The following is a 14,113-nucleotide window of genomic DNA, read 5'->3' on the forward strand; positions in this document are numbered from 1 at the left end:
CAGCTCCAAACAACAGCAGCTCCAACAACAGCAGCTCCAACACAACAGCAGCTCCAACAACAGCAGCTCCAACAACAGCAGCTCCAACAACATCAGCTCCAAACACTCCAGGTTCAACAACAGCAGCTCCAACAACAGCAGCTCCAACAACAGCAGCCCAAAACTCCAGGTTCAACAACAGCAACTCCAACAACAGCAGCTCCAACAACAGCAGCTCCAGCAACAGCAGCTCCAACAACAGCAGCTCCAACAACAGCAACTCCAACAACAGCAGCTCCAACAACAGCAGCTCCAGCAACTCCAGGTTCAACAACAGCAGCTCCAACAACAGCAGCTCCAACAACAGCAGCTCCAACAACAGCAGCTCCAACAACAGCAGCTCCAACAACAGCAGCTCCAACAACATCAGCTCCAACAACTCCAGGTTCAACAACAGCAGCTCCAACAACAGCAGCTCCAACAACAGCAGCTCCAACAACTCCAGGTTCAACAACAGCAGCTCCAACAACAGCAGCTCCAACAACAGCAGCTCCAACAACTCCAGGTTCAACAACAGCAACTCCAACAACAGCAGCTCCAACAACAGCAGCTCCAGCAACAGCAGCTCCAACAACAGCAGCTCCAACAACAGCAGTTCCAACAACAGCAGCTCCAACAACAGCAGCTTCAACAACAGCTTCAACAACAGCAGTTCCAACAACAGCAGCCCCAACAACAGCAGCTCCAACAACAGCAGGGTCCTCAACAGCAGCTCCAACAACAGCAGCTACCAACAACAGCCGCTCCAACAACAGCAGCCCCAACAAACAGCAGGTCAACAACAGCAGCTCCAACAACAGCAGCTCCAACAACAGCAGCGCCAACAACAGCCAGCTCCAACAACAGCAGCTCCAACAACAGCCGCTCCAACAACAGCAGCCCCAACAACAGCAGCTCCAACAACAGCAGCTCCAACAACAGCAGCTCCAACAACAGCAGCTCCAACAACAGCAGCTCCAACAACAGCAGCTCCAACAACAGCAGCTCCAACACCAGCAGCTCCAACAACAGCAGCTCCAACAACAGCAGCTTCAACAACAGCAGGTCCAACAACAGCAGCTCCACAACAGCAGCTCCAACAACAGCAGCTCAACAACAGCAGCTCCAACCACAGCAGCTTCAACAACAGCAGCTCCAACAACAGCAGCTCCACAACAGCAGCTCAACACAGCAGCTCCAACAAAGCAGCTCCAACAACAGCCAGCTCTCAACACAGCAGCTCCAACAACAGCAGCTCCAACAACAGCAGTTCCAACAACACCTGGTCCAACAACAGCAGCTCCAACAACAGCAGCTTCAACAACAGCAGCTCCAACAACAGCAGCTCCAACAACAACAGCTCCAACAACAGCAGCTCCAACAACAGCAGCTCCAACAACAGCAGCTCCCAACAACAGCAGCTCCAACAACAGCAGCTTCAACAACAGCAGCTCCAACAACAGCAGCTCCAACAACAGCAGCTCCAACAACAGCAGCTCCAACAACAGCAGCTCCAACAACAGCAGCTCCAACAACAGCAGCTCCAACAACAGCAGCTCCACAACAGCAGCTCCAACAACCCCAGGTCCAACAACAGCAGCTCCAACAACAGCAGCTCCAACAACAGCAGCTCCAGCAACAGCAGCTCCAACAACAGCAGCTCGAACAACAGCAGTTCCAACAACAGCAGCTCCAACAACTCCAGGTTCAACAACAGCAGCTCCAACAACAGCAGCTCCAACAACTCCAGGTTCAACAACAGCAGCTCCAACAACAGCAGCTCCAACAACTCCAGGTTCAACAACAGCAGCTCCAACAACAGCAGCTCCAACAACTCCAGGTTCAACAACAGCAGCTCCAACAACAGCAGCTCCAACAACAGCAGCTCCAACAACAGCAGCTCCAACAACAGCAGCTTCAACAACAGCAGCTCCAACAACAGCAGCTCCAACAACAGCAGCTCCAACAACAGCAGCTCCAACAACAGCAGCTTCAACAACAGCTTCAACAACAGCAGTTCCAACAACACCAGGTCAAACAACAGCAGCTCCAACAACAGCAGCTCCAACAACAGCAGGTCCAACAACAGCAGCTCCAACAACAGCAGCTCCAACAACAGCAGCTCCATCAACAGCAGCTCCAACAACAGCAGGTCCAACAACAGCAGCTCCAACAACAGCAGCTCCAACAACAGCAGGTCCAACAACAGCAGCTCCAACAACAGCAGCTCCAACAACAGCAGGTCCAACAACAGCAGCTCCAACAACAGCAGCTCCATCAACAGCAGCTCCAACAACAGCAGGTCCAACAACAGCAGCTCCAACAACAGCAGCTCCAACAACAGCAGCTACAACAACAGCAGCTCCAACAACAGCAGCTCCAACAACAGCAGCTCCATCAACAGCAGCTCCAACAACAACAGCTCCAACAACAGCAGCTCCAACAACAGCAGCTCCAACAACAGCAGCTCCAACAACAGCAGCTTCACAACAGCAGCTCCAACAACCAGCAGCTCCAACAACAGCAGCTTCAACAACAGCAGCTCCAACAACAGCAGCTCCAACAACAGCAGCTCCAACAACAGCAGCTCCAACAACAGCAGCTCCCAACAACAGCAGTTCCAACAACACCTGGTCCAACAACAGCAGCTCCAACAACAGCAGGTCCAACAACAGCAGCTCAACAACAGCAGCTCCAACAACAGCAGCTCCAACAACAACAGCTCCAACACAGCAGCTCCAACAACAGCAGCTCCAACAACAGCAGCTCCAACAACAGCAGGTCCAACAACAGCAGCTCCAACACAGCAGCTCCATCAACAGCAGCTCCAACACAGCAGCTCCAACAACAGCAGATCCACAACAGCAGCTCCAACAACAGCAGGTCCAACAACAGCAGCTCCAACAACAGCAGCTCCAACAACAGCAGATCCAACAACAGCAGCTCCAACAACAGCAGATCCAACAACAGCAGCTTCCACCAACTCCAGGTCCAACAACAGCAGATCCAACAACAGCAGATCCAACAACAGCAGATCCACCAACAGCCGCTCCACCAACTCCAGCTCCAACAACAGCAGCTCCAACAACAGCAGCTCCAACAACAGCAGGTCCAACAACAGCAGATCCAACAACAGCAGATCCAACAACAGCAGATCCAACAACAGCCGCTCCACCAACTCCAGCTCCAACAACAGCAGCTCCAACAACAGCAGCTCCAACAACAGCAGGTCCAACAACAGCAGATCCAACAACAGCCGCTCCACCAACTCCAGCTCCAACAACAGCAGCTCCATCAACAGCAGATCCAACAACAGCCGCTCCACCAACTCCAGCTCCAACAACAGCAGATCCAACAACAGCAGCTCCAACAACAGCAGCTCCAACAACAGCAGATCCAACAACAGCAGATCCAACAACAGCCGCTCCACCAACTCCAGCTCCAACAACAGCAGCTCCATCAACAGCAGCTCCAACAACAGCAGATCCAACAACAGCCGCTCCACCAACTCCAGCTCCAACAACAGCAGCTCCAACAACAGCAGATCCAACAACAGCAGATCCAACAACAGCCGCTCCACCAACTCCAGCTCCAACAACAGCAGCTCCAACAACAGCAGATCCAACAACAGCAGATCCAACAACAGCCGCTCCACCAACTCCAGCTCCAACAACAGCAGATCCAACAACAGCCGCTCCACCAACTCCAGCTTCAACAACAGCAGCTCCAACAACAGCAGGTCCAACAACAGCAGCTCCAACAACAGCAGCTTCAACAACAGCATCTCCATCAACAGCATCTCCAACAACAGCAGCTCCAACAACAGCAGCTCCAACAACAGCAGCTCCAACAACAGCAGGTCCAACAACAGCAGCTCCAACAACAGCAGCTCCAACAACAGCAGCTCCTACAACAGCAGCTCCAACAACAGCAGCTCCAACAACAGCAGCTCCAACAACAGCAGCTCCAACAACAGCAGCTCCAACAACAGCAGCTCCATCAACAGCAGCTACAACAACAGCAGCTCCAACAACAGCAGCTCCAACAACAGCAGCTCCATCAACAGCAGCTACAACAACAGCATCTCCATCAACAGCATCTCAACAACAGCAGCTCCATCAACAGCAGATCCAACAACAGCAGCTCCAACAACAGCAGCTCCAACAACAGCAGCTCCATCAACAGCAGATCCAACAACAGCCGCTCCACCAACTCCAGCTCCAACAACAGCATCTCCAACAACAGCAGCTCCAACAACAGCAGCTACAACAACAGCAGCTCCAACAACAGCAGCTCCATCAACAGCAGCTACAACAACTCCAGGTCCAACAACAGCAGCTCCAACAACAGCATCTCCAACAACAGCAGCTCCAACAACAGCAGCTCCATCAACAGCAGCTACAACAACTCCAGGTCCAACAACAGCAGCTCCAACAACAGCAGCTACAACAACAGCAGCTCCAACAACAGCAGCTCCATCAACAGCAGCTACAACAACTCCAGGTCCAACAACAGCATCTCCAACAACAGCAGCTCCAACAACAGCAGCTCCAACAACAGCAGCTCCAACAACAGCAGCTCCAACAACAGCAGCTCCAACAACAGCATCTCCAATAACAGCAGCTCCAACAACAGCAGCTCCAACAACAGCAGCTCCAACAACAGCATCTCCAATAACAGCAGCTCCATCAACAGCAGCTCCAACAACAGCAGCTCCAACAACTCCAGGTCCAACAACAGCATCTCCAACAACAGCATCTCCAACAACAGCAGCTCCAACAACAGCATCTCCAACAACAGCAGCTCCAACAACAGCATCTCCAACAACAGCAGCTCCAACAACAGCAGCTCCAACAACAGCAGCTCCAACAACTCCAGGTCCAACAACAGCAGCTCCAACAACAACAGCTCCAACAACAGCAGCTCCAACAACAGCAGCTCCAACAACAGCAGCTCCAACAACAGCAGCTCCAACAACAGCAGCTCCAACAACTCCAGGTCCAACAACAGCATCTCCAACAACAGCAGCTCCAACAACAGCAGCTTCCAACAACAGCAGCTCCAACAACTCCAGGTCCAAAACAGCATCTCCACAACAGCAGCTCCAACAACAGCATCTCCAACAACAGCAGCTCCAACAACAGCATCTCCAACAACAGCATCTCCAACAACAGCAGCTCCAACAACAGCATCTCCAACAACAGCAGCTCCAACAACAGCATCTCCAACAACAGCAGCTCCAACAACAGCAGCTCCAACAACAGCAGCTCCAACAACTCCAGGTCCAACAACAGCAGCTCCAACAACAACAGCTCCAACACAGCAGCTCAACAACAGCAGCTCCAACAACAGCAGCTCCAACAACAGCAGCTCCAACAACAGCAGCTCCAACAACAGCAGCTCCAACAACAGCAGCTCCAACAACAGCAGCTCCAACAACAGCAGCTCCAACAACTCCAGGTCCAACAACAGCATCTCCAACAACAGCAGCTCCAACAACAGCAGCTCCAACAACAGCAGCTCCAACAACTCCAGGTCCAACAACAGCATCTCCAACAACAGCAGCTCCAACAACAGCAGCTCCAACAACTCCAGGTCCAACAACAGCATCTCCAACAACAGCATCTCCCAACAACAGCAGCTCCAACAACAGCAGCTCCAACAACAGCAGCTCCAACAACTCCAGGTCCAACAACAGCAGTTCAACAACAGCAGCTCCAACAACAGCAGTTTCAACAACAGCAGCTCCAACAACAGCAGTTTCAACAACAGCAGTTTCAACAACAGCAGCTCCAACAACAGCAGCTCCAACAACTCCAGGTCCAACAACAGCAGTTCAACAACAGCATCTCCAACAACAGCAGCTCCAACAACAGCAGCTCCAACAACAGCAGTTTCAACAACAGCAGCTCCAACAACCCCAGGTCCAACAACAGCAGCTCCAACAACAGCAGCTCCAACAACAGCAGCTCCAACAACTCCAGGTCCAACAACAGCAGCTCCAACAACAGCAGTTTCAACAACAGCAGCTCCAACAACCCCAGGTCCAACAACAGCAGCTCCAACAACAGCAGCTCCAACAACAGCAGCTCCAACAACCCAGGTCCAACAACAGCAGCTCCAACAACAGCAGCTCCAACAACAGCAGTTTCAACAACAGCAGCTCCAACAACAGCAGCTCCAACAACTCCAGGTCCAACAACAGCAGCTCCAACAACAGCAGTTTCAACAACAGCATCTCCAACAACAGCAGCTCCACAAACAGCAGTTTCAACAACAGCATCTCCAACAACAGCAGCTCCATCAACAGCAGCTCCAACAACAGCAGCTCCAACAACAGCAGCTCCAACAACAGCAGCTCCAACAACAGCAGCTCCATCAACAGCAGGTCAAACAACAGCAGCTCCAACAACAGCAGCTCCAACAACAGCAGCTCCAACAACTCCAGGTTCAACAACAGCAGCTCCAACAGCAGCTCCAACAACAGCAGCTCCAACAACAGCAGCTCCAACAACTCCAGGTTCAACAGCAGCTCCAACAACAGCAGCTCCAACAACAGCAGGTCCAACAACAGCAGGTCCAACAACAGCAGCTCCAACAACAGCAACTCCAACAACAGCAGCCCCAACAACAGCAGCTCCAACAACAGCAGCTACAACAACAGCAGCTCCAACAACAGCAGGTCCAACAACAGCAGCTCCAACAACAGCAGGTCCAACAACAGCAGCTCCAACAGCAGCTCCAACAACAGCAGCTCCAACAACAGCAGCTCCAACAACAGCAGCTACAACAACAGCAGCCCCAACAACAGCAGCTACAACAACAGCAGCTACAACAACAGCAGCTCCAACAACAGCAGGTCCAACAACAGCAGCTCCAACAACAGCAGGTCCAACAACAGCAGCTCCAACAACAGCAGCTTCAACAACAGCAGCTCAAACAACAGCAGCTCCAACAACAGCAGCTCCAACAACAGCAGCTCCATCAACAGCAGCTCCAACAACAGCAGCTTCAAACAACAGCAGCTCAAACAACAGCAGCTCCAACAACCCCAGGTCCAACAACAGCAGCTCAAACAACAGCAGCTCCAACAACAGCAGCTTCAACAACAGCAGCTCCAACAACAGCAGCTCCAACAACAGCAGCTCCAACAACAGCAGCTCCAACAACAGCAGCTCCAACAACAGCAGCTTCAACAACAGCAGCTCCAACAACAGCAGCTCCAACAACAACAGCTCAAACAACAGCAGCTCCAACAACAGCAGCTCCAACAACAACAGCTCAAACAACAGCAGCTCCAACAACCCCAGCTCCAACAACAACAGCTCAAACAACAGCAGCTCCAACAACAGCAGCTCCAACAACCCCAGCTCCAACAACAGCAGCTCCAACAACAGCATCTCCAACAACCCCAGCTCCAACAACAGCAGCTACAACAACAGCAGCTCCAACAACCCCAGCTCCAACAACAGCAGCTCCAACAACAGCAGCTCCATCAACAGCAGCTCCACAACAGCAGCTCCAACAACCCCAGCTCCAACAACAGCAGTTCCAACAACACCTGGTCCAACAACAGCAGCTCCAACAACAGCAGCTCCAACAACAGCAGCTACAACAACAGCAGCTTCAACAACAGCAGCTCCAACAACAACAGCTCAACAACAGCAGCTCCAACAACAGCAGTTCCAACAACACCTGGTCCAACAACAGCAGCTCCAACAACAGCCGCTTCAACAACAGCAGCTACAACAACAGCAGCTTCAACAACAGGCAGCTCCAACAACAGCAGCTCCCAACAACAGCAGCTCCAACAACAGCAGGTCCAACAACAGCAGCTTCAACAACAGCAGCTCCAACAACAGCAGCTCCAACAACACCTGGTCCAACAACAGCAGCTCCAACAACAGCAGCTCCAACAACAGCAGCTACAACAACAGCAGCTCCAACAACAGCAGCTCCAACAACAACAGCTCCAACAACAGCAGCTCCAACAACAGCAGTTCCAACAACACCTGGTCCAACAACAGCAGCTCCAACAACAGCAGCTCCAACAACAGCAGCTACAACAACAGCAGCTTCAACAACAGCAGCTCCAACAACAGCAGCTCCAACAACAGCAGCTCCAACAACAGCAGGTCCCAACAACAGCAGCTTCAACAACAGCAGCTCCAACAACAGCAGCTCCAACAACACCTGGTCCAACAACAGCAGCTCCAACAACAGCAGCTCCAACAACACCTGGTCCAACAACAGCAGCTTCAACAACAGCAGCTCCAACAACAGCAGCTCCAACAACAGCAGCTACAACAACAGCAGCTACAACAACAGCAGTTCCAACAACTCCAGGTCAAACAACAGCAGCTCCAACAACAGCAGCTCCAACAACAGCAGCTCCAACAACAGCAGCTCCAACAACAGCAGCTCCAACAACAGCAGCTCCAACAACAGCAGCTCCAACAATAGCAGCTCCAACAACAGCAGCTCCAACAACAGCAGCTCCAACAACAGCAGCTCCTACAACAGCAGCTCCAACAACAGCATCTCCTACAACAGCCGCTCCACCAACTCCAGGTCCAACAACAGCAGCTCCAACAACAGCAGCTCCAACAACAGCAGCTCCAACAACAGCAGCTCCATCAACAGCAGCTCCAATAACAGCAGCTCCAACAACAGCAGCTCCAACAACAGCAGCTCCAACAACAACAGCAGCTCCAACAACAACAGCAGCTCCAACAACAACAGCAGCTCCAACAACAACAGCAGCTCCAACAACAACAGCAGCTCCAACAACAACATCTCCTACAACACCATCACCTACATCAACACCACTACCTACAACAACACCACCACCTTCCACAACACCACCTACAACAACAACAACAACACCTACAACAACAACACCTACAACAACACCACCACCCACAACAACACCACCACCTACAACAACAACACCACCTACAACACCACCACCTTCCACAACAACACCTACAACAACACCTACAACAACACCACCTACAACAACACTACCACCTACAACAACACCTTCAACAACACCACCACCTACATCAACACCACCTACAACAACACCACCTACAACAACACCACCTACAACAACAACACCTACAACACCACCTACAACAACACCACCTACAACAACAACACCTACAACAACACCACCTACAACAACAACACCTACAACACCACCTACAACAACACACCTACAACAACACCACCTACAACAACAACACCTACAACACCACCTACAACAACACCACCTACAACAACAACACCTACAACAACAACACCTACAACAACAACACCTACAACAACAACACCTACAACACCACCTACAACAACACCACCTTCAACAACAACACCTACAACAACTACACCTACAACAACAACACCTACAACACCACCTACAACAACTACACCTACAACAACAACACCTACAACACCACCTACAACAACTACACCTACAACAACAACACCTACAACACCACCTACAACAACTACACCTACAACAACAACACCTACAACACCACCTACAACAACACCACCTACAACACCACCTACAACAACTACACCTTCAACAACAACACCTACAACAACTACACCTACAACAACAACACCTACAACACCACCTACAACACCACCTACAACAACACCACCTACAACAACAACACCTACAACAACACCACCTACAACAACTACACCTACAACAACTACACCTTCAACAACAACACCTACAACAACACCACCTACAACAACTACACCTACAACAACAACACCTACAACACCACCTACAACAACACCACCTTCAACAACAACACCTACAACAACACCACCTACAACAACAACACCTACAACAACACCACCTACAACAACACCACCACCTTCAACAACAACAACACCCCCTACAACAACACCACCTTCAACAACAACAACACCCCCTACAACAACACCACCTACAACAACAACAACACCACCTACATCAACACCCCCTACAACAACAACAACACCACCTACAACAACAACACCTACAACAACAACAACAACACCTACAACAACAACAACAACACCTACGACAACACCACCTACAATAATATCACCTCCAACAACGACTCCCTTCCCATCAACACCCCAACCCCAAATCACATCAACACAAACATCTCCATCATCGCCTCCAACGACGTCACCCTCACCACCAACACCCCAACCCCAAACTGCTTCAGCGAGAACGTCACCATCATACCCCGTCTGGAACACGACCCAGACACCGACAGCTCCGCTCCCACCAACATTGGCTGCGACCACGACAGCGGTTGCCCGCACAACCAGAGCCGCCGCCGTCACCGGAGCATCGACAGCCAGAGCTGGAGTCAACGAAACAACAACAACAACAGCAACAACTGCAACAACAACAGCAACAACAGCAGCTCTATCGACAACAACATCTGGACCACCCGCAACAGCTGGACAGACGGCAACAGCTTCGCCGCAAGGTGATACAACGGTTGCATCAGCGGCATGCACCACCACGCTCGTATCTCCGTCTGCATCAACATCGTCATCTCAGTCATCATCAACATTGTCATCATCATCAACTTCATCATCTCAATCATCATCAACATCGTCATCAACAACATCATTATCATCAACATCATTATCATCAACATCATTATCATCAACATCATTATCATCAACATCATTATCATCAACATCATCCCAACGATCATCATCAACATCATCATCAACATCATCATCATCAACATCATCCCAACGATCATCATCAACATCATCATCTTCAACGTCGTCATCATCCAAACTATCATCATCATCGTCATCACAACCATCATCAACATCAACATCGTCATCACAACCATCATCATCCGAACCATCATCATCAACATCATCATCACCACCATCATCATCAACATCATTATCATCCCACTCATCATCAACGTCGTCGTCACCATCACCAACATCATCATCACAACCATCATCATCACAACCATCATCATCACAACCATCATCATCACCACAACCATCGTCATCACAACTATCATCATCACCACCATCATCATCACAACCAACATCGTCATCACAACCAACATCGTCATCACAACCATCATCATCACAACCATCATCATCACAACCATCATCATCACAACCATCATCATCACAACCAACATCGTCATCACAACCATCATCATCACAACCATCATCATCACCAACATCATCATCACAACCATCATTATCACAACCATCATCATCACAACCATCATCATCACAACCGTCATCATCACAACCAACATCGTCATCACAACCATCATCATCACAACCATCATCATCACAACCGTCATCAACACAACCGTCATCAACACAACCATCATCATCACAACCGTCATCAACACAACCATCATCAACACAACCATCATCATCACAACCGTCATCATCACAACCAACATCGTCATCACAACTATCATCATCACAACCATCGTCAGCGTTGCTTCATGCAAGTCCACAACTGACCGTGGCATCATCACGAGAACCAGCCTCGCCAACACCCTCATCAGCATCAACAACAACCACGACAACACCCCTCTCATCAACAACACCACCATCAACCACATCACCAACCTCAACATCGTGAGTAGGTTAAACGTTGAGTTTTATAAGGGCACCACGGGGTGACCAGCCCCTCCCCACCCAGCCCCCCCCCCCCCTCTCACCCCCCACCCTCCCCACCCAGCCCCTCCCCACCCTCCCCACCCAGCCCCTCCCTGCACGACGGACGGACGGACACAATAATCCCTTGTGGGCTGGTGTAACCAGGAGGTTCCTACCAGTATAACAAGAGGCTATACAGGTAAGAGAGGGGGGAAGAGCCAGGGAGGAGAGACAAAGAGGGTGGGGGTAGGGGGAGTGGAGCGCTACAGGCTCCGACACGATCTCGACAAAAAGCCGCGGCTGGGAAGTGAGCGGGCCTGGGGGTAGGAGGCTGAAGAAACTGCAGATGCGGAAGATGAAGTCAACACCATGAAGCAGTGAAGGTTGTACCTGGTGAATAACATCCTTCCAATGATTGCTCAATCTGAATCCATCTTCCCGGTTGAAGTTACGTCTGTGTTTATATATCTGGACGGCTTCATGAAGAAACCTTTGAAAGTAGCCCGAAGGTTTGCAGAGCACCTTGGTCTCGGAATGCTGCAAGTTTGAGCTTGTAGCACTCCACTCCCCCTACCCCCACCCTCTTTGTCTCTGCTCCCTGGCTCCCCCCCCCCCCCTCTCTTACCTATATAGCCTCTTGTTATACTGGTAGGAACCTCCTGGTTACACCAGCCCACAGGGGATTATTGTGTCCGTCCGTCCGTCATGCAGGAGGGGCTGGGTGGGGAGGGAGGGGCTAGGTGGGGGTGGGAGGGGTGGGACTGGGTGGGGAGGGGCTAGTCACCCCGTGGTGCCCTTATAAAACTCAACGTTTAACCTACTCACGCCGGCTTGTGCCCGCCCTCACAGTCGGCCATATTTGCGGAATACACCACGCCGCCGTTGACCCTGCAGGCCATTGACCGAGCAACCCAACAACGTTCCTACCAGCTCCCTCCGCAGCAGGAATGTGTTTACTAGCAGCCCTTGTTGTCCCACTTCAGCAATTGTTTCTTGCTGTGGTTGTCCCACCTGATGACGGACGCTTGTGTTGCGCCCGAAACGTCGTGATTTAATTTCGTTTATTTTCTACCCACGTGACTTTACGGAAAGAACCAAAGAGTTTACACTGCCAGCATCAACAATCACGCAACCTTCTGCTGTCTCGTTCCTCAGTCAGGAAGTTCTACGTCCAAATGCGGTTCGAGGCCGATGCAAATGTCTCCCTGTCGGATGCCAAGATGCAGATCACAATCCTGGTGAGATCACAATCCTGGTGAGGTCACAATCCTGGTGAGATCACAATCCTGGTGAGATCACCATCCTGGTGAGATCACAATCTTGGTGAGATCACAATCTTGGTGAGGTCACAATCCTGGTGAGGTCACCATCCTGGTGAGGTCACAATCCTGGTGAGGCTGCCTCCTCCTGCTGCAGCGTCTCTCGCTGGGGTGGGCGGAGGTGGTGATGGTGGTGGTAGTGGTGGTGATGGTGGTGGTGATGGTGGTGGTGGTGGTGATGGTGGTGGTAGTGGTGGTGATGGTGGTGGTGATGGTGGTGGTGGTGATGGTGGTGGTGATGGTGGTGGTGTTCGCCAACGTCATCCAACGTGACCTCTCTCTGTCTCTCTGTGTCTCTCTGTCTCTCTGTGTCTCTGTCTCTCTGTGTCTATGTGTCTCTGTGTCTCTCTGTGTCTCTCTGTGTCTATGTGTCTCTGTGTCTCTCTGTGTCTCTCTGTGCCTCTGTGTCTATGTCTCTCTGTGTGACTCTCTGTGTCTCTCTGTGTCTCTCTGTCTCTCTCTCTGTCTCTCTGTGTCTCTGTGACTCTCTGTGTCTCTCTTGCAGATGAAGACGCTTCAAGGCTCCCTGAGCGTCAATCTCCCCGGAGCGCTGCTCACGCGCGTCAACGTCACCGTCGTCTTGTGAAGGAGGCGTACCCTCGTGTACGTGTGTGTGTGTATACGTGTGTGTGTACGTGTGTGTGTGTGCGTGTGTGTGTACGTGTGTGTGTGTGGGGAGTGGTGGTGTAGCGGTTAGCGCGCTGCGCTATGAACCTGGCGAGCCGAGTTCGATTCCCGCTCACGGCCAATACCAATGACGATTATCTGAACCGGTCCTGGGCCTCCCCTAGGTCGACTCAGCCTCAAATGAGTACCTGGTGCGGTGTGTAAACATCGCCACTGGGGAGACAAAGGCGGTCGGGCGTGGTGCTGGCCATCCACCCCCTCGTGTGCCGTTCCGGCCTTCATAGGTGCTCGCTAACAGCACTTGCCACGACAGTCGGTTAAGGCTACATGGGGAGGTCTTTGTCTTTGTACACGTGTGTGTGTACACGGGCTAGAGAAGAGATGGAGTGATGTGGTTCAGGAGGACGTGGAGCTGAGTGGACTTGCCGATGACTGGTACCAGCGGTGTCAAGATCGGCCTCTGTGGAGGAGGCTCG

The 14,113-nt window shown here is 51.3% G+C and overlaps 1 protein-coding gene and 1 pseudogene across 1 annotated transcript; both read left to right on the top strand.

Moving 5' to 3' along the window:
- The first annotated feature begins 1,436 nt into the window (after positions 1–1,436).
- Positions 1,437–2,584, top strand: LOC133361140 (putative uncharacterized protein DDB_G0271606; annotated as a pseudogene).
- A 174-nt stretch (positions 2,585–2,758) lies between these two features.
- Positions 2,759–13,596, top strand: LOC133361206 (bromodomain-containing protein DDB_G0280777-like; the record flags this gene model as incomplete). The annotated part of the gene is made up of 5 exons (XM_061580089.1): positions 2,759–2,799; positions 2,887–3,247; positions 3,353–3,441; positions 12,851–12,929; positions 13,516–13,596. Coding segments are annotated over 5 exons (651 nt in total), but the record flags the coding sequence as incomplete, so codon positions are not given.
- Positions 13,597–14,113: the final 517 nt, after the last annotated feature.

The sequence above is a fragment of the Lethenteron reissneri genome, chromosome 71 (assembly GCF_015708825.2).
Source record: "Lethenteron reissneri isolate LAM-NWPU_2019-01 chromosome 71, ASM1570882v1, whole genome shotgun sequence".
Taxonomy (NCBI): domain Eukaryota; kingdom Metazoa; phylum Chordata; class Hyperoartia; order Petromyzontiformes; family Petromyzontidae; genus Lethenteron; species Lethenteron reissneri.